Here is a 21,813-nt window from a genome sequence, read left to right on the forward strand (position 1 = left end):
TGCTGAACATTATTCCCTGCTATAGATTTGCATTGCTATACTGAGCACTTGTCTTACCTTTTCTTCTACAAGTAAATTGGAATTGAAAAATCTTTGAGACCACTTGAAGTTAAATTTCTTGGGATTTTTCAGCTTCATTGAGCCTATAAAAGCCTCTAATCCAGACAGCCTGCATCGAAAAGAGGCAAATTATTTTACCTTTGGTGGATGTAACAGCTTACAAAAGCATTGCCATATGTGTAACGTGTTGTTATCATTTGATTGTTCTACAAATCCACCACAAAACTTGAGTAATTGTATTCTTGGTATAAAAGAGTACCTTTATGGGTGGAGAGGGTAGAACTCAGGGTGGGTTGTTGGGGAAGAGAAGTTGGAGGGGTATGGAAAATATAATTTTCATTAAATTTGAAGTGAAAAAATATTCCCACACTGAGCCAGAATCTCTCTTGCAAGAATTTCATACTAACAGTGTTGCCATAAGGTGTTTATTAACTGAATTGTCTGCTTTGATTTTGAATGATAGCATTTTGGATAGTATATGTACTTGATATTCAGTATTCCACACCAGTTCTTTGTTTTCTACTCTATAATCTCCCTGTATATATCAACGATTTCTGAAATTTACAGGGTATTGTTTAAGATCTGTCTGGCATGTTTAGATCATGCTAAATGGCTCTATAGACTGAGAGAGACACACCATCATTTTGAAAGATTCTTTAATCTACTTAATTTATGGATAACATTTTTGATTAGATTTTAATATAGTTTAATCAGTTAGATTAAACTATATTAAAATTAGGTTTTAATATAGTTTAATCAGATGACATGTCCTTTCAAATGATCTAGATAGGTATTTTTTTAAATATATTTAAAAAAAGACTCGAACATTGTTAAATCATACCTCTCATTTAATTGAGAAAGAGTAGAAGAACATTAAGAATGTCTTTAGGAAGTCCATTTTCACTAGCGATGATGAAGAATTACTAAATTTTGTCTCCCTTGCATTCACAGTCATAAAATTTTTCTGTTGGTCTTTTGATAATCTTGACAATCTAATTATAGTTCCATATTTTTTACTTAAATAGTTTATGAGCTACCTACCAATCATTTGACTCTGTTGTAGTCTCTATAAACTAAAACTTAGAATAACTGACTACACTTTCAAAAAACTCACCTACCTTTTTAATGACTTTCTTTGGGCTCCTTTTTGAGTCTAGCATATTTCACCAGCTAGAAGTAGGTCCCACACATTGTTTCTGATTACATAATATGCCAGCACTCACTCTATCCTCATTCTTCCCAAGGATATTGTGTAATAATACAAGCTAAATAGATTTTCACGATAACCAGACTTATTGTCAGTCCTGGAGGTTTCAGGTTAAGGCTGACAGGAGTGGCTCACCTGTTTTTAAAATCCCAGTAAAACCTCCCAACTATTACTGAGGGACTGCCTAATCAGAAGAACTCCATGTTTTTGAGATGAATTAAAATCACAGGTTGGGGCTTCCCTGGTGGCGTAGTGGTTGAGAGTCCGCCTGCCGATGCAGGGGACACGGATTCGTGCCCCGGTCCGGGAAGATCCCACATGCCGTGGAGCGGCTGGGCCCGTGAGCCATGACCGCTGAGCCTGTGCGTCCGGAGCCTGTGCTCCGCAACGGGAGAGGCCGCGGCAGTGAGAGGCCCGCGTACCGCAAAAAACAAACAAACAAACAAAGGTTATTAAATTTTGAATGATTTGCTTCCCATGCAAACATATAATGTATTTGTGCAACTTCCACATGAGAGTCTAAATCTAAATTATCAAGAGGAATAAAGTTCATTAATGACTACTGAAACTGAAAATTTTTTCTAGTACTAGTCAAATTAAATAGAGTCTTGAAGTGATGTATTTCACTTGCTTGATGTTGTTCCTCTTCAGGGCCTACATTTTAGAAAGTGAGGATAGATGGGTTCTGTGGATCAGTAATAGAAAGTTTTTCCCCCAAAATCTTGGTAGAAAACATAAGCACAAAATTTTAACTAATTTAGCTGTCACTGAATTTGCTGATATCCAGTGCAAATAGAAAAGCAGGGCACTGTAAAGGAAATGTTTGCTGTATTTCTGTTATTCATACTGTTGAATCAGTTCAATCTCAGTGTCTTTACCTGTTGACATCTGTATTCTTTTCCCTCATAATTCTAACTCTTTCACTGTAGGTCTGATGAAAGTGATTCCTCTCTGTCGGAGGTACACAGGTACTTTCTTTCCTACGTTCTGGCATTTCATTGATGTTCTAAAATGCCTTCCTAGAAACTTTAAACAAATCTCATTTTTGTTGCATTCATAATTTGTAAACCATATAAATGCACTGATGTTTTTAAACATTAATTTTAATATATTTTTGTGATCATACCTTTCAAAGTAGTGGTAAACTTCTTTATATGATAGCATTAAAATTTGTGCTATTTGTATTCTGTCTATAACCTAAAACTTATCTTTAAAGAAATTAAGTTCTTTGAAAATTAATGTAAACGTTTGCTCCTCAATGGGTTTTTCCACCTCAAGGCATGGGAAGTGAATAAGGTATTTTTTCATGTTGATTTATCAATTTTAAATAAAAAGTTTATGGCGGGCTTTGTGATTTAAAAAAAAGGTATACTAGGGGAAAAAAAAGGACGCTATGGTACCTAAAATATAGAAAGATACAGAAAGTAAAAGAATTCTAAAAACATAATAAATCGTTTTAACTGGTAGATGCTGTTTTTCAAATAACAATGTGGCATTTTTTTCATGTTTATGGGTTTTTTTGGCCCCCTAATTTCTCTTTTTTCCTTTCATTTCCTCTTCCCACTAATCAGTTTGTCTCCTCTCTCTTTGCACTTCTTTCCCATGTTTTATGGCCATTTTCCTGATCATCAGTAGATCCTCCAGAAGGTAGGCAGGGGAAGGGAGAGGAAATTAATCTTATTCACAGTATTACAAGACATTACTGGTTTTGCATGGATCAGAAATAAGCATTTTTTCCCTTCACATCAGATCTGTTGTATAAGTTTGCAATATTTAACCGTAACTTAAACTATTTTAAAGTTGATTTATATACTTCAGAATGTGGATAGTTTAATTTTAATAGAGAAAGAAATACCATGGGTTTATGTTTCCAATTTCTGTACTTTTTCTATTACCTTTTGTATAAGGTAATCTCTATAAAATATTAATGCTAACATTCTGAATATTTGAGAGTATCTTTCAGTATCTAATAAATATGATGCTATATTTAATGTTGAAATTATTTTTCTTCAGAAATCTGAATAAATAAAACACATAAGAATGAAAAAGAGACATCCTGGTCTCTAGGGCTATGCCATACATAAGTTACTGGAGGCAAATATTCACTTTTGTAATATTACAACCTTTAACATGACAGAATTGTGTTGTACATTATATCATCAGGAAACATTAATAGATTCTTAGGATAAAGATAGTAATCTGAAGGAAGGAACTCTTTTGGAGACATAGTGCTAAATAACCAAGTGCTAAATAACCAAGGGTACTGTTTAGCTTTTTTCTTAGGATGATTTGTGTCATTAAATGCAGATCAAAACAGCTCTTAGGTTATTAACATTAATTCTTTTCTTTATAATCAGCTTGTTAGAATATACATACATATATATTTAATGCTTTAGAAGAGCAGCAATTGACTATGCATTAGATCATAACTTTTCAACATTTGAAGCAGTAGTTATAATTTGATGGCTTCAGTTCATAGCTATAAACCCCACATAATATTGATAGGATTTCAAAATGACAGTTTTAGACTTTTGAGGAGGTTTTGCTACCATTTCAGTTTTAATCTGGTTAAGTTCTTACATTGCCAACAAGTTACTGAGCATTAATTTCAAGAATCTCAAATTGATGTGTGAATGCAAATAATACTTTGGATTTTGTAATTATACACCCATGTGGTAACAATTCCTGGTCTTATTTCTGGTAATGGGGAACTCCCTTCACTTTTTGAAATCATTATAACTAAATCCCAAAAATAAAGTTTTTTTTTTTAAATCCTAAGCCTAATTTACCTCCTTTAAATTTTTATTCATTGGTCTGTCATCAGCCCTCTTGAGCTATGCTAGATTTAATCCAGTATACCTTTTTTGTGTGTATGTGCCAGCTCTTTAAATATTCAGCTATTTAACTGTGCTTTTGTATGCTCTCTCTGATGAAGGTTCTCTTATCAGCTCAATAGTTTTAGATTCATCTGTTGCTAATATGATATAGTCTGCAGATCCTTCTTTCTGCTTCCACTGTTTTGGAAAATCTGATTTTTCAAAGCTGTTTTAAAATGTGGCAACTGGAACTCAGCCTCATTCCAGATGTGGCCTTGGCAGAATATAGTAGCTCTATTGCTTTCTTTCTCCTGAAATACTTACTTCTATTGCACAAGTCATTGAAAGTGTTGGTAGAAGAATCATAATTTGTTGATTCATTGATCTTGTATTCAATAAACAAATTTCTTTAGCTTTTAAAATCTAATTAAGCTCCTTTCCTACTTGGAGCATTCTGTTCTATCTTCAACTTAAATTTTATGTTTAAATTTTATCCAATGAATATTTTAGTGCTAAGTACATACTTAAATGGATTTTTGGGGGGTAATTTTTCTAGACAATACCGCTCTGTAATATATCAATTTAATAAACATGCCATATCTGTCTTGAGTTCTGGGGAAGGACTGACTAGATATTGAAGACCTTTTTCCAGACTGAGAGGAACATTGACTCTTTAGGGGTGACTCTTCAGCCACTGATGGAACTACCTTACTACAACAGTTTCATACTTACCCACCATGTCCATAGGGATATCATTTGAAAAGCTTTTTGTATGGACCTTATTGGAATCAACATATATTGTGAATATGACATTCCCCTAATTTCCTGCCTACTAATTCTACAAGGACCTTCCCCTGTGAGATGTTATCTCTTGCTGATGAGCATTTAAGTGTTTGTAATTATTTGTTTAATATTTTCCTCTATGAGACTCAACAAGTTTTACTCATCTGTAATTTCTGAAATCCACTTTTTTTTCTCCTTTCTGGAAAATTGGGTCTACATGTTTTATCCCCTTTATTGATCCTCTTAGTATACCAACAATGATTTTGCCTCTGCAAAATCACAGCCCTGTGATCTAATGATTTAAAAACAGAAATACTTGAACTCACTGAATAAGTCTTCATTGTCAGATCTAATGTACCTTGGGCTTACATTTCTTCTTAATTATTTCTGTCCCTCGCATCTTAAAGGTTGTTCTCCTTCATCAGGAAGATGGAAACAGACAGCTTTGTTTTATTGCTGAATCTGTCCTAACATTATGCCATCTGTCTTATATAATGGACATATTTCAACATAATTTTTCTTCCTGCTCTGAGCAAAGATACATCCAACTTATATATTTATCATTTCTTAATTCACTCTCATTTTTAGTCTTCCCAATACAATTATTTCAGTTCAGATCCTGTCTTAACCTTCTTTGGGATAGGGACAGTGTTTTGATAAATTTTATATTTTCATAGTTCATAGTCCAGTAGCATAAAGCAGAAATTCCAGAAATATTAAAATTATGAGAAATCTCCCTAAAGAGCATCACTGTTCTTTTAAAATCTTACTCTTTTTTAAAAATCGTCTTTGAGATTGTTAAAGTTTTAAAAGTTTTTGTTATTTTTGAGCCATTCTCCCTTTAGAATTTCAGGCTATGCAATCATTCTTGTATTTATTCAAATTTGTTTGAAATTTGCTTCCTTAGTATTTTAGGTGGTATGTATTATACTTTCTTTAGAATGTCTTTTTTGACATAGAGTCGCATTCCAGGCTGATAGTCACATCTTCCAGTTATCCATCATTTATGCTTTCTCATTTTTCATAATTCACTATATTTGAAGAGCTCCCAATATTACTTCATTAAATTTTGAAGAGATGAAATTGTTAATAAGAAAATCCAATTTATCATGACTTTGCTCTTTGCAGAATGCACCTGCTAGCTGATGCCTAATTAGTTGATGCACTCCATCACTACTATTATAATTTCACACTTTGTCTCTGTCCTTTTGCTTGAAAAAGAGACAAGGGAGCAATCTGGATTTTATTACAGTACAGTATTATTTAGAAAGACTTCTTAAAGCCAAAGAAAAAAATAAAAAGTAGTTTCATGATATAGCTACTAAAGTAAATCTTATTTTTTTCCCCCACCTCAGGGGCATAATCAACCCATTTCCAGCTTTGAAAGGAATCAGAGCTTCTCCACTTCAGTGTATTCACATAGCTGAAGGGCATACAAAAGCTGTGCTCTGTGTGGATTCTACTGATGATCTTCTCTTCACTGGATCAAAAGGTGCTAGTAGTTGTGCCATGTGGATATTTAACATATGTTTTTTTAATGATTACATTTTAACAGGTTTTTTAAAATGTCAAACTGCTTAAGACACATAAGAATCTGAGAGATAATCTCATTCAACTCCTGAATTATATAAAATATAAAATCATTGCATAGTTGGGAAGAAAATAAAACTTGTATTGATGTTATATGAATAGAATGGTGAGGGAATACATCTCCTTTTGGTAATTGAGCACCTAATACATGCAAAGCCCTGAGCTTAGTAATGCAGGCTATATAAAAATCTACAAAAGGCCATTACAGTGTACAGTGTGGTAAAGAGAATAAGATGGGTAGCAACCACCATTTCTTGAGCACTTACTCTGTGTCAGAGACTATGCAAATTTTATCTCATTTAATTCTCACAGTAAACCCAATGAAATACATGTTGCATCCTAATTTTACAGATAAAGAAGCTAAAGATTCAAGAAATTAAATAGTTTTCCCAGATAAACTTAATTAGTAAGTGAAAGAGCCAGGATTAGAAACCTAGATCTACTCATCTCCAAACCTGCACTCTTAACCCCTTTGGTGAAATTGCAGGCAACTAGAAATTAACTGTAAATGATTTGAAGAGTTATAGACAAAGAGTTTCGGGGTTTCAGAAAAGGGAGAGATTATGCTAAATTGTGAAAAATAAGGAAGGCTTTGATAAGGAGGCATTTAGGATGAACCTTACAGGATTGTTTGGATTTGACAGGTAAGCATTGGCAACCAAGATTAGAGAACAGTGTAAGCAGAGACTTGGAGGTAGAAGTGGGTTTGGAAACTAAATTCAGTTGGATTGGAAAGTAGAGTATATTTAGGGGCAGTGGTGGACAGTGAGGTTAGAAAAGTGAGAAGGAAGCATGTACAGGAATTTGGGAAGCTAGTCAAAGCTTTTTAGCATTTAGGGATGTTACAAGGTGAGGGGAAAGTCTAGCTAGAACTTGTGAATTGTGAATAATGGCAAGTAATTCCCCAATTTAAAAAATTTGCTCTGTAAAAGAATTTTCTAATGATTCAAATTAAATTTATTAGTCCAGGATAATTAGATATTTAGCATGTCAAAAAAATAGAATAGTTCTATGATTATGTTTTTGGGTCAAAAATGAAATCAATCAGTGACCCCTGGAAAAGAAAGGTGTGTGTATTCCTACATGTGGAGTGTGGTGAGTACGTAAAAGAGTGATCAAAGCAAAATGTCTCAAAGAGGCTGATTTGGGATTGCCATTTTAAATTCAGGAGCAATTTGAAACAAGATTAGCTTGATATGTCTGTTTCAAAATTTTGTATAATTATTTTTTAATACCACATAATGCATACACCAGATATCCTGGCTTTCATCTAATCCTTTATACCTACTTTGCCCTTCAACCTGCTGAAAAGTGTCAAGGATAGAGTTAGGATGCCTGCTGCAAGTTAATTAAATAATTACTGTTTTCTTATCTCATTTTTTTTCTCATAGAAGAGAAATTGTTATTGTTAAGAGAATCTAATTTAGCTCATATTGACAGTATTTCCTCTTTTTTATTTGTTTGTTTTTAGATCGTACTTGTAAAGTATGGAATCTGGTGACCGGGCAGGAGATAATGTCACTGGGAGGTCATCACAACAATGTAGTATCTGTAAAATACTGTAATTATACCAGTTTGGTCTTCACTGTGTCAACATCTTATATTAAGGTGTGGGATATCAGAGATTCAGCAAAGTGCATTCGAACGCTAACGTAAGTAACTTAAAGACAAACAGCATAAGGGGCAAATAGTTCTTGTTTACAAAATGTAAGAAAAGATAGGCCTATTTATGCATTTTTGTTTATTTATACCTATCCACTTGCAAAGAATATGAAAGTGTTTATAATAAGAACACAGATAAAATAAGGTGGAAAAAAAACTATTGAGAAAATAAAATACAATAGCTCAATATTAAACAGGAAAGGAGAAGTCATATTTGATCTGTGACTAAATACATATTTCATATTTCCTCCCTCCCAAATAACTAAGGAATTAAATTTTCATAGTATTCATTAATTGATGTAGTTAAATGATTTACATTACTTGCTTCAAATGAGTACCACTCTTTAGAAAATGGCTGAAATCACCATTATAGACTAAGAAGTACTTGCAAAATTTAATTAGCATGTATTGAATAATACATGCTAATTAATTGAGGAGTTTTTTTAAGACTTACACTGCTTTGGTGCTAGCCTATATTTCATAACTGTAGGTTATGTTGGACAACTGGAGGATGAATTTGTTTTCTACGTCTGTTATCATATATGTATGTCTTTAAAATATAGAGCAAATAGTGATTCTTTTTGCCATAAGATTGATGAACTGTTTTACATAATTAAAATTAAGGTGAACTCTGTTGGTTTAAATAAGAGAAGGGAGCATAGGAATGGTTAATTTTTACTAATTTGTAGAGTGAGGATTATGAATATTTAAGTGCTATTTTATATTTTGAGAATTACTAATTATTTACTGTACTGAATACAGGTCTCTTGTGGAAAATTTTGTAGAAAAAAAACACTGTATCTTATGTTAGAAATTTACCAATCCAGTTGACTCATTAAAATCAAAATCAAATTTGAAAAGATTGATTATAACTTGGTATTTTAGAAGTTTGCTAATAAAATGTTTCAAAATTTAAAAATATACTTACCATTTAGAATTTAGCTGAGGAAATAGAAATAAATCATATTTAAGTCTTTCGCATATAGTAAGTAATCCTTATATGATTGGGTTAAAATAAACAAAAACTGAAAATAAAAAGTCCTTAGTGTCTTTAATTCATAAGGGCAAATCTTATATATGAAAGGAATACTGGTAGGCTTGTTCCTCAGGGAACTTCTGGAAACTGCAGGAAAATGAATTAATTTTGTGACACTGTATCATTTGTTGAGTTTTTGTCTTTGTCATCTAATCTTTTCTGAATCATATTTAAGTCATTCCTAACAGGGCCCAGAATTCCTAGTGTTATAATAACTTGCAAATTAAGAGTTTTAAGCCATGTCATCTTGTTTTCTTCATTCATTTATTCATTCATCAAAATGTTTATTTATTAGTGTGTATGAGGTACTGTGCTAGGCACAGTGCATACAGTGACCAAAGAACACAGATCTTCTTGTTGTCTACAGCCAGTTTCCTAGGAATGTAAGGAATTCTAAGACTAACTCTTGTCCAGAAATGTGACTTATTTTGCTTTACTTTGTCTCTGTTAAGGTCTTCAGGTCAAGTTACTCTTGGAGATGCTTGTTCTGCCACCACCAGCCGGACAGTTACTATTCCTTCCGGGGAAAACCAAGTCAATCAAATTGCACTGAACCCAACTGGCACCTTCCTCTATGCAGCTTCTGGAAATGCTGTCAGAATGTGGGATCTTAAAAGGTAGAATTTTAAAGAAAATGTACTTCCTGTATATGGCAAATGCAATTTTCACACATTAATAGCATTAGTGTGTGTGAAATCTAATTTGTATAACCCCAGAAGTTAATATAAAAACCTAGACTTATCTGTTTGATTCAGCACCACTAAATGTCTATGTCCTCATTAGCAAACTCACAATTTTCCTTTCTTTTAATCTCCATTGCTGGGAAAAAAATATATGAAGGAAAATAGCCTTGCTTCATATTTGTCTATAAGTTGTGTTGTTTACCAGGAAGAGAACAAGATTCTCATGCTAGTTGCATCAGTACCTTTGAAAGAATTTTTTTTTGTAACATCACTTATGCATCATTATCTCAAAAATTTCAGTTTACAAACCATATAACTTTAAGCGTAAATCTTCACAGGATTTTTATAAATATAGAATTATATATATATACACATATATATGATGAAGTATTAAGAAGATGAAGTGAGTACAAAGAGAAAAATGATAAATTGAAATATAAGGCATTACATCTTTGATTTGATTTCTTATTTGCCATGAAGTATGAGCTTTTATCCTTCATTTGAGTGTTTATTTTAGCTTCTTTTCTAGTTCTTAAAAATTTGGCAGCAAGGGAATATTTATTTATTAGTTAATAAATGTTTATTCAATATCAATTATGGCAAGCACTATACCAACACTTGTGGTAGGTACTGGGGATAAAGACTGAGCAAGACAAATTTGGTGTCCATCTTCTTAGAACTCATCTTGTAATGGAGGATAAAGGCCATTAAAAGGCAATTACAAGATTCTGAGTAAAGTTTGTAATTCAGGTAGTATAGGTAATTCAGGTAATAATCCCATCTAGAAGGGCTTTGTCAGTAGTAAATCAAAGGGAAATTTACTTTAGAAATTCTGAGGAAAACTGGTTATAACTTGTAACATTTTAATGCATGACTGAGAAAGTATTATAAGCATAATTTATAGATAAATAAATGAGAGAAAGAGAAAGAAGAAACACAGTCCTGAGAACTGTTTTAGAAAAAAAAAGTAGAAAATTGAAAACAGTGCTTGTTTAAGAAAATTAGGAACGAGATGAGGACTGGGTTTATTCTTGAAGATATTAAACTTGATTTGTAGTTGTAATACCATGAAGGAAGATACTCAAAGTCATGACATGAGGCAGAAAAGATATCAGCTTTTGAAAATCTTTACACTTTCTTTCTGCTGAAAAGTTAGATCATTTTCAAGTTGCTTGATTTCAGCAACATGATTAAATACAGATTCATCTTAACAAAGTAACTAAGAAAAGAGTTACAAGAAATAATAATATTCTAGAAGGCAAATACATCTCTGTATTCCAGCAGCTTGATTTGAGGTAGGACTATGAAACAAAGGTTCATTGTCACCCCCTGACAATGGGCATCACATGTTTTTCTACCAGTCAGATATATTCCTGGTCATTTTCATGTCTTTGTAATAATTGATGAAATGGACAACCTATTTTCTGACATACATGTATATACACATATATACATTTGTATATATGATGGGTGTACATATATGTGTATATGTGAGAATATGTTAGTGTAGTAAAATAATTTTACTTTCTTCATATTTTTATTTTCTAGTTATATCAGTGACATAGTTGTTTTAATCAAATTTCAAATTGGCCCTAATAACATCAATCATATGTCTATAACATGTTGAGAATTTAACAGATTAACGTTTACCTGGACTTAGGTTAGAGTTAAAATTAGCCTTTAGCAAGTTTTTGGAGTTTTGATTTTTTTTTTTTTAACTACCTGAATGATATTAGTTGCTTTGAAATAACTTATTTAGGACTCCTCACACTTCCATCAGAGAATTGATTAGTTTGGCCATTATTTTTACTCTTAATTTGAACAGAGTTGCATAGAGGTGGAGTTAAATCAAAAAGAACAGTTTTAGCAAAGACTGTTGATTATTTTTGCTGAGGCTTAGGCTCAACATGCTAAGAAATATTTTCAAACAAAATTATTTTTCTCTCTTTTTAAAGGTTTCAGTCCACAGGAAAATTAACGGGACACCTAGGCCCTGTTATGTGTCTTACTGTAGATCAGATTTCTAGTGGACAAGATTTAATCATCACTGGCTCCAAGGATCATTATATCAAAGTGTGTATAATAAAGTTGTTTAATTACATTCTCCTATTAAATTATAGACTAGAAGTATTGAGATGCACCTGGGACCCTTTTCTCTAAATCAGTTTTCTTTTTTCTCATTTCTAACCTTTGCTTTTTCTTCCTGATCTTTGCCTCACTCGGTTCCTGGTTGTGTTGTCTTATTATTTAAACATGTATTCTCACTTTTCATAGAAGATAGGTTGGGAGGGATTTTAAAGATTTTTTTGACTCAGTCATCCAACTAATGCTTAAGTCTCATCATCACCACCTTTAATGCTGAACATGTTATGGTCTTCATATTTTATGCAAGTAGCAGATAAGATGAGGAGAGAAGCATAGTTTGATTCTGGAGATGTTAAATTTGAGATGCTAATAGAGGACCTTCTCATGTAGTCCAGTAGGCCATTTGAAAGGCAAGTCCAGAGCTCAAGATAAGTTATGACTAGACATGTATGTTTCGGAGCTGTTCAAATAGAAGCAGATGGTTAAGGAGTTAGAGTAGTTGACATGGCCAAAGGAGAGGGGTTGATATGACTCAGCCTTGGGGAATCCTATAAGAACCAATGGGAATAAAAAAGAGGAAACAGTAATAAAGAGAGATAGGAAGAGTATAAGTACTATTCTTTAGAAACTTTGATTAAGAGATGAGAAATCGGTTAGTGACTTGACAATAGAATGGTTAAGGTGAGAGGATTTTATATTTGGTAGACTTGAGCATGTTTATATGCTCAGGAAATGGGCTCAGTGGAGAGGGAAAGTGTGAAGAGTGAAGTGGTAGCAATTGGTGAATCAGATCAAAGATGTGAACTTTGGGGAAAATTAGGTACACTTTAGCATCTGAAAAGAAGGGGAGGGTAAGAGAATGTTTGAGAATAAAAGGAAACTTTTGTAACTGGGAGGATGGTCCAGAAAGTTTATTTTTGGTCATACTAACCTTTTTAGGAAATCACAAGTTCAACAGTTAAGAGAGATGAGAGCAACTGAGGGGAGTGAAAGGTTTTGAATAGCAGCTTTGGAGAATTTGAGATGACCACCAAGATTGCAGAGCTACCTAATAGTGTTTAAATAACAATCATATCATTTATTTGAATTTCAACTGGATTGATATGTAGCATTTTTATTATTTAACATATCATTTGTACACTCACACATGAGCAAAATGGTTCCCTTTCTTAAGAGCTTACAGACATGTAAACATGTGACATGTAAGCAAAAGTAGTGTGAAGGTAGGGCTTAGGTTCATCCTGAGTCATTCATAGCAGGTTATTTTAGTTAACTTAGTAAAATAAAACAAATCATATCTGGTTAATATACGTGTGTGTGTTTCTATGAATGAACGCATATAGGTGCTTATTTGTAAGTTAAATAGGATGACTGCTTCCTTTCTGCTTTTATTTAGATGTTTGATGTAACTGAAGGGGCTCTTGGAGCTGTGAGTCCCACCCACAATTTCGAGCCCCCTCATTATGATGGCATTGAAGCATTAACCATACAGGGGGATAACCTGTTTAGTGGTTCCAGAGATAATGGAATCAAGAAATGGGATTTAGCTCAAAAAGACCTTCTACAGGTAATGCAAAACCTTTTCATGGGATGGAGTGGGTATTTCAAAGTCACCAGTATTCTATATAAGAATGCGAAGAGCCTCTATGTAGATTTTCATTGTTTAGGGATGGTATCAAACAGGGCTTCCTCTTAAAGAGTGTTTCATCATCACCCACCAGAGTGAAAAGGGCAACATTCAACATTTAATGATATCTCCTAAATAAAAGGGGAGTAGACTCTAATAAGAGTTGGAAGATCTGGGATTGCACCATGCTTGTGTTTACTAAATGAAATCAGTCTTGGAGTAAAGCAGTCAGTTTCTCATTTTGTTTTTGTTTTTTTTGTTTTATGTATACATATTCCAAAGAGTATACAAAGAGTACCAAGTTTCACTAAGGTCAAAGCAGTCTAAATGATTCCTCATCTCATTTTCATACATTCAACCGTGGTGGTTCTCTCATTTCCTATAGAATGATAGTTGGATTGAAGTGTTCTGTCAATACAATCAAACATTGGTGGCTTTTCCTAATTCCCAGAGGAAGAAGTTAGTTAACAGATAAAATTGTACTCAATTTCAGGCTTTTCCTTATAAATGTATGCGTGTGTATGTATTGCAATTACTCCTACTTTCCTGCTTACAACCAGATGAAAACAAAATGAACAAGTAGCATGAACGTTAATAGAAAAAACCTGGCAACAGATGCATATATTGCACTCAAAAGCTTTTCTTTTATAGATATACATTCTTGGATGTGACTTTTATGTTATGTATATAAATATATTTATGCATAAAATATGGTATACAGTCTGAGCTTATAATTATTGTTTACTCATTGTGAAATATATAGGTTAGCTCCAGCCTTCAACAAAAAGCTTTAGGCCTGGGGCTTCCCTGGTGGCGCAGTGCTTGAGAGTCCGCCTGCCGATGCAGGAGACGCGGGTTCGTGCCCCGTTTCGGGAAGATCCCACATGCCGCGGAGCGGCTGGGCCCGTGAGCCATGGCCACTGAGCCTGCGCGTCCGGAGCCTGTGCTCCGCAAATGGGAGAGGCCACAACAGTGAGAGGCCCGCATAACGCAAGAAAAAAAAAAAAAAAAGCTTTAGGCCTCTATGTTCTCTTCCAAAATTTAAGGCAGTGATTTTATGAGACAATCCTTATAGTCTACACACCAGGTTGTAGTTTTCAAACTAGTTGCGTGAGATACATTTTGGAGAAAGGTGAAATAGTTACTCCTTTGAAGAGAAAGTGATGTTTGAAAAATTCTGTATACTTTCCAGGTGTTTTAGATTCTATAGATTTTTCTTTTTTAACATTCTAGGCCTTTAATACTGATAACACTGATGATAACTAGTGAGGCAAATTTAGGAGCAAATTACATATTTATTTCTTTAAATCATGAAGAGTGACTTCACAGAAAATGATTTTTATGGTTTCCAGGCCAATTCAGTGTTCCAAATTTTGAATTTTGTCAATAAAAACTTTTGTAACTTATTTTGGTATGAAAATGTCAGTTTGGACTACTCCGCTTAAACTGCTGATTTTTCTTTTTTTTCTCAGCAAGTTCCAAATGCACATAAGGATTGGGTCTGTGCCCTTGGAGTGATGCCAGGCCACCCAGTTTTGCTCAGTGGCTGCAGAGGGGGCATTCTGAAACTCTGGAACATAGATACCTTTGTGCCAGTTGGAGAGATGAAAGGTCATGAGAGTCCTATCAATGCCATATGTGTTAATTCCACCCACATTTTTACTGCAGCTGAGTAAGTTTCTGCTATGTGATCTTTCTCTATATTGTTTACTTGTATTCAGATTTAATAAATCCTGTAAGTTGTAAATATCTGAAAATGTAGAATATATGAATCCTTTTATTACAGTTATTCTAATGTCTATTTATGATGTCTTATTTATATTTTCTGAGAAACACTGTGGGCACTGAGTTTGGGCTCCCCTGGTTACATGGTAATAGTGTTACTCCTATATCGGCTCTCTGATTAGACTAAGAAGTCTGCCAGATCTTCCCCTGGTGATTTTAATTTTAAAAAAATCATTCATAAGTGACTAGTTTCTAAAAGCTTTTTCCAGAAAGGCAACAAACTTGTCATTCTTCACATTTAGACCATTTCATTTAAAAAAAATAACTTTGTGCATCTTCCACCTCCTTTAAAGTTTAAGTACATAGTAATAATATCTATTTGCCTCCTAAGATGGCTGGATTGATTAATTTATTTGCTCATTTGCTTATTCATGATGAATCTCCTATGTGCCAGGCACTGTTCCAGACCCTTGGGAATAGAGAAGTGAACAAAATAGATACAAACCGTAGTTTCATTCTGAGGAGGAGAAAAGAAAATAAATAAGTAAAATATGTTACATGGTGAGAAGTGCTATGGAGAAAAATAAAGCAGGGAAGGGGGATGAGAGCATCACTGGGGGGCAGGGGTTACACAATAGAGTGGTCAGTGAAGGCCTTACTGAGAAAGTGACATTTAAGAAGATGTTTGAAGGAGGTGTAGAGATGTGACCATAAAAATGACATAATAATTATATAAGTACTTTGAAAAGGAAAGCATATATACTAACTGTAATGTGAGGTGTTCATCTCAATCAAATAAAATGTAATTTCTCATGAATATCTTGAAAATCTCCCTATGTCATTTGTGTACCAGTTATGTTACTTAATTTGACCGACTGCTTGATTTGTCTGTCCTAAATGCACGATTACACTGATTTTATTTTGAAACCTCTGCTATATTTCTCTGGTGTCTCTTATTATTTGTGCTGTTTCCATTGAATCCCTCTTCTCATTTAGATTTACTTTCTCTCATCTCTAAGGTACATCAAAGCCAATTTCTTTTGTGTTTTTCTAAGGTGTTTACCTTTAGTGCTTCATTGATGCTATTTCCAAGATGCATTACTTTCTTAAGAGTCATCACTTTTATTTGTTCCCTTGGAAATTTGTTTTGTCCTTGACAATTTATGGGAAATAAATTAATATCCCTCAAAGCTGTGGGACACTCAAGATAAGACTATAAAAGTATTATGTATCACTGAGGTCTGGTTGGTGAGGTATGATATAATACTTTTCTTCCATGATACAGTTTTATTTTTGAAGAATTGAAATTTTTCTCAGTTTTCCCATGGAACATCAGATACAGATGTATTTACCAAGTAACATAAAATCAGGAAAATCGCCAATAAAATCAGAAGGCCTATTTTCAAATTAATGCTACTTATTTGTTATCTAACAAATGTTTGTATAGGGCTTAGTATCTACCAGGCATTGTTCTAAGTGTTTTCAGGCTTTAACTCATTTAGTCTTCATAAGAACTCTAGAAGGTGAGTATTATTATAATCCCTATTTTATAGGTGGGACTTTATAATTCAAAGTCCTTGTATAAGTAATTCTGTCATATCTGATTTCTGGATCTCTTGTCACTGATTGATTTTTCTTATGATTATCGGTCTTATTTTTTCTGCTTTTATGTCAAGTAACATTTTATTGAATGTTGAACATTAATTATAGTATTGTGTTTTGAGTATCTGGATTTTGTTCTATTCCTTTAAAGAGTATTGGGCTTTGTTTGTCAGGCACATAAGTTACTTGTGGTTCAGCTCATATTTTTGAGACTTGTTTTTAACTCTTCTTGGATTTCTACTGAATGTCTTGAATGTTTGATGCTGTTCTCCACTGGTCAGAACCTGAACATCTCACAGCCCTTTGTGAACTCTGGGATTTGTTTGACTTATACTCACTAGTAGTTTTTTGGTGTGGCCTTATAGTCTGATTCTACTCATGTGCAGCTTAGCCTTCAGTCAAAAGCATTAGGGGACCCCTATGTAGATTGATGGAATTCTTTTCCTATAGCTCCATAGTTTTTTTTGTTTTTTTTTTTTGCGGTACACGGGCCTCTCACTGTTGTGGCCTCTCCCGTTGTGGAGCGCAGGCTCACCGGCCATGGCTCACGGGCCCAGCCGCTCCACAGCATGTGGGATCTTCCCAGACTGGGGCACGAACCTGTGTCCCCTGCATCGGCAAGCAGACTCTCAACCACTGCGCCACCAGGGAAGCCCTCCATAGTTCTTTTTGCATAGCTCTCGCCTCTTCTCTATCTGGTTCTACAAATTCCAACTATTTCACACTTACCAGATTTTTATTTCTCTCTCTTCAACTCTTGATTCTGTGATTTTTCTGCTTGGTTTCCCACATTGCTGTAGTCTGGAAAGTGCTGCCAGACTGAGAGCCAGGGCCATCACAGAGCTCACCTTCTCTGTTTCCCTTTTCTCAGAGATTACAGGCCTGAACTACCCATTGCCCAGTTTCTGAAAATAGTTGTTCCATATATTCTGTCAAGTTTTCACTTTGTTTACAACAGGAGCGCTAACTTGGCACAGGTTACTCTGTCATGACTAGTAGTGTAAGTTTGTTCACCTTAAACTTCATATGTCCAAAGCTGAACTCCCGACCTTCCTAAGAAACCTGCTCATCCTAAAGCCTTTTCCATCTCAGTTGATGGCTTGTCTGTCTTCTCTGTTGCTTAGTTTAGAAACCTTCATTCCTCTCTTTCTCTCACACTCCATATCCAATTCATCAGCAAACTCTGTTGGTGTTCTACCTTTAAATTATATCTAGAATCTGACTACTTCTCACCATGCCTTTTGCTGCCTCACTGACCCTAGTCACCATCAGCTCTCGGATTACTACAGTAGCCTCCTAAACAAGGTCCGTTGCCCATATGTAGTCTATTCTCAACACAGACACCAGAGTAATTTTTAAAAAATACAAGTCAGATCTTGTTCCTTCTCTGCTCAAAACCTTGCATTGATCATCCATTTTATCTAAAGTAGAAGCCGTTACTTGATCTGACCCTTTGAGCATTTACCTCTCACCTTACCTTCTAGTACCCTCTGGCGTGCTCCTTCTCTTAAAACACCAATAACATCTTTGCTGGTTCTTGAACATATCAGGTTCACTCCAACCTTAGGACATTTGCCCAAAGTGCCTTCAGAGATCCTGATCTTCTTCTAATGTCTTTCTTTCTCGATAAGAATAACCTTGCCATTTTATTTGAAATTGTGATCTCTCTTATCAACTGCCACTCCTGATCCTGATCCCCTTTGCCATACTCTTTAATTTCTCTGTAACATTTATTACTTTCTAATAAACTTTATAGTTTAATTATTTATTAAGTTTTATTGTCTGACTCCTTTTGCTAGAATATATGATCTACAAAGGCATAGGACTGTGTTTTTTATTTATTTGTTTATTTTTAATTGATCCTGAGCACCTAGAATAATGCCTAGAACACTGCAAGTTCCCAAGAAACATTGTTGAATGGATGGTTGTATAAATGAATGGATAAATGGGTGGATGAGTGAACATATCCACTTCTGTTTTCAGTTACATGTGCTGTGTGGGATGGGGAGAGATTATTATTTCCCCCCAGTTTTATTGAGATATAATTGACATACAGCACTGTGTAAGTTTAAGGTATACAGCGTAATGATTTGACTTAAATATATAATGATATGATTATCACAATAAGCTTAGTTAGCATTCATCGTCTCATGTAGATACAAAAAAAAAAGAAAAGAAAAAAAAGTGATTTTTTTACCTTGTGGTAAGAACTCTTAGGCATGAGAAGATTGTTGATTAAAAATTAGAAAGCCTGAATTCTAGGCTCAGCTCTTTACTCTACTATGTTACATTGAACAAGTCACTAAACTTTCTTTATCCTCGAAATGGACTACATAATCTTTGAAATACTTTTTAACTATACAATTCTATGGCAACTCGTTCTTTTGGCTTTGGGTTTGTTAGGAAATGAGAGAAAAGCAACACTCTCTTTTTAGAGCCATGAGAGACATGGTAAGAAATGTGATTGTCTAATGACTAGTCCCCAGAACCCACATGTTAAGTGAATAAAAATAAGTTTTCTCAGAAAAGCTTTGAATTGTCTATGTTCTGTGATAGGCAAAATGTTAGACTACTTCTTAGTAGCCTCCTGCTTTTTCTGTGGGCTTATGTTGACTTAACCTGAACATAATTCTTTCTGAATATGAACAGATTCACCAACTCCCTGGAATTCCTGCCCTGGCCCCCTCACTGTGATCTTACTCTGGGCTCTTATGCCTGAAGACCTCTAACCATGTCATGTTAGTAAAGTCTTTAAGAGATGGAGCCAGACTGCCTGGTTTCAAATCTTGGCACTATCACTTACTTTGTGATCTTGGGCAATTTTTTTTTTTTTTTTTTGGCCGCACCTTGAGACATGCGGAACTTCCCTGACCGGGGATCAAACCTACACTCCCTACAGTGGAAGGGCGGAGTCAACCACTGGACCACCAGGGAAGCCCGATTTGGGGCAAATTAATTAACTTCTTTGGACCTCAATTTGCTCATCAATAAATAGGGGAGAAGAGCATTATCTATATCTTATGATATGTAAAGAGAATTAAATGCATTAATATATGTGAGGGGAACATGGTAACAATACCTGGCATATAGTAAGCCCTTGATAATATGAACTACTTTTAATTTCATTATTATGGGTACCTGTTTGGTATACCTATGGGACAATGTATATTTTTACTTACATCTATTAGAGATCTTTTCAGAAAATGTTTCCATGATAAGTAATTCTACGAACTACTTTATCTTGCCACCTCTTTTCACATGTTCATTTTTAATTTATCATTGTGTAGTGATCGAACTGTGAGAATTTGGAAGACTCGAAATTTGCAAGATGGTCAGCTCTTTGACACAGGAGATACGGTGGAAGATATTGCCAGTAATTAAACGTGAATGAAGATAGTCATAAACTGAATACTGTGATTATACTCTATGTTCTTTATGGAAAATGTTGTCCTGCATTTATTAGGCAAAAACTTGTGAATGGGATTAACTGGAAAATATATCTGAATCCAACTGCTGAATATAAATGGTATTCTAATAAAATTGTGTACTATCCTGTGTGCTTAATTTTAATATCTACCAATGCATATATAACCTATAATTGATATGCTGCTTGATTTGCACTTATATAGTGGCTGGATTTTTATGCCTGGCTATAAAGAACATCTTCAAATTATTTGAAGTACAACATATCTGCTTTTGTGACAGTCAGAAAATACACTTGGAATACAAAGCAACCCACTGTTAACTCATTCATATAGTCTGTTCAGATGATTTACATATTTAAAACATATTGGGAATGTTAATCAAACATTGGTTTGTCTGGTATTTATATCAGTCTACAGAGGGCTCCCAAATTTAAAAGCTCTTTTAATGTAATGGAAAAAAGATATGAGAATATTACTGATGGTGATTTTTCATAAAATGGAACTAACTTTAATCTGCTAACAAAGAAGGTTAAACAGATTGTGTTAGATGTCGACATTTACTTGTATTGACCAAAGTTTTGCAGCTGTGCTATATTCTGTGCTCAGGACTAAAATGCTGTTAAATTGCTTTATTAGTGCTGTGCATACATTCTGTGATGGGAAACATTTTTGATGTCCTAACAAATATATTTTGATCTATTTTCCTATGGAGTTGTTTCTATTATCACCCTTTAATTTCATTTTTATTTATAGTAGTATTTCTTTCCCTTTTTATCTAATTTTTTATGTGCTGCTAAATACATTTTAAATGTACTATGTTTGCAAACCTTGGTAGCTATGATGAGAACTATATCACCTGCAGTGAGGAAAGCTATGTAAATAGGTAGATTGTAAAGAGAGAATGTCTTATGTTGTAACTATGAATTTTTAAATATTGTAGGTTGGATTTTGCAAAAGGATGTATAATTTATCTGTCTGCTCAGAATATTAATTTGTAAATTCTGCAAGTTTAATTTTTATGTGGATGATATGACACTTGAAAATATTGTCTTGTGATCTTTTTCCCCAAAAATATTTGTTTGTAAATGAAAGCTTAGCTAAGGCTTAAATAAACGTGTCGCTGTGAATTATTTTTATTCTCTTGTTCTTTTCCTAATATGAAAATGGCCAGTGTTTGTAAAACTTTATTTTATCTGTGTGATATAAGGAAAGACATTTTCTTGTTATCCAGTGCTACATATGCATTCCTTTTTTTGCTCACTAGACATGAAATATTCTTGAAAAATATAAACCATAACTTAATCTTGAGGAACCAAGGAAAGTCACTATTTAAAGGAATTAAACCATATAGTTTAGGGATTTGAACATAGATGGTTGAACAAGTGAAAAATATTCCCATAACAGTTAGGACAATAATGACCTTGGTTACTTGGAGAGGAAATGGAAGGCATGGTGACTGGCAGGTGTCGCAGGAGGTGAGTTGGGACTGTAGAGGGGTATGGAGGTCAATAG

The 21,813-nt window shown here is 34.1% G+C and overlaps 1 protein-coding gene across 1 annotated transcript in view; it reads left to right on the forward strand.

Annotated features, from left to right (window-relative positions):
* The window catches only part of KIF21A (kinesin family member 21A), a 160,282-nt gene extending 140,025 nt beyond the window's left edge, over positions 1 to 20,257 (forward strand). Inside the window, exons 30-38 of the mRNA XM_007450237.1 lie at positions 2,197 to 2,235; positions 2,903 to 2,914; positions 6,222 to 6,358; positions 7,928 to 8,108; positions 9,607 to 9,771; positions 11,793 to 11,910; positions 13,319 to 13,489; positions 15,022 to 15,221; positions 20,164 to 20,257. Coding sequence (XP_007450299.1) covers positions 2,197 to 2,235; positions 2,903 to 2,914; positions 6,222 to 6,358; positions 7,928 to 8,108; positions 9,607 to 9,771; positions 11,793 to 11,910; positions 13,319 to 13,489; positions 15,022 to 15,221; positions 20,164 to 20,257 — 1,117 coding nt within the window. The remainder of the gene's footprint in view (positions 1 to 2,196; positions 2,236 to 2,902; positions 2,915 to 6,221; positions 6,359 to 7,927; positions 8,109 to 9,606; positions 9,772 to 11,792; positions 11,911 to 13,318; positions 13,490 to 15,021; positions 15,222 to 20,163) is intronic.
* Positions 20,258 to 21,813: the final 1,556 nt, after the last annotated feature.

This window comes from Lipotes vexillifer, unplaced genomic scaffold, assembly GCF_000442215.2.
Source record: "Lipotes vexillifer unplaced genomic scaffold, Lipotes_vexillifer_v1.1 scaffold282, whole genome shotgun sequence".
Lineage (NCBI taxonomy): Eukaryota > Metazoa > Chordata > Mammalia > Artiodactyla > Lipotidae > Lipotes > Lipotes vexillifer.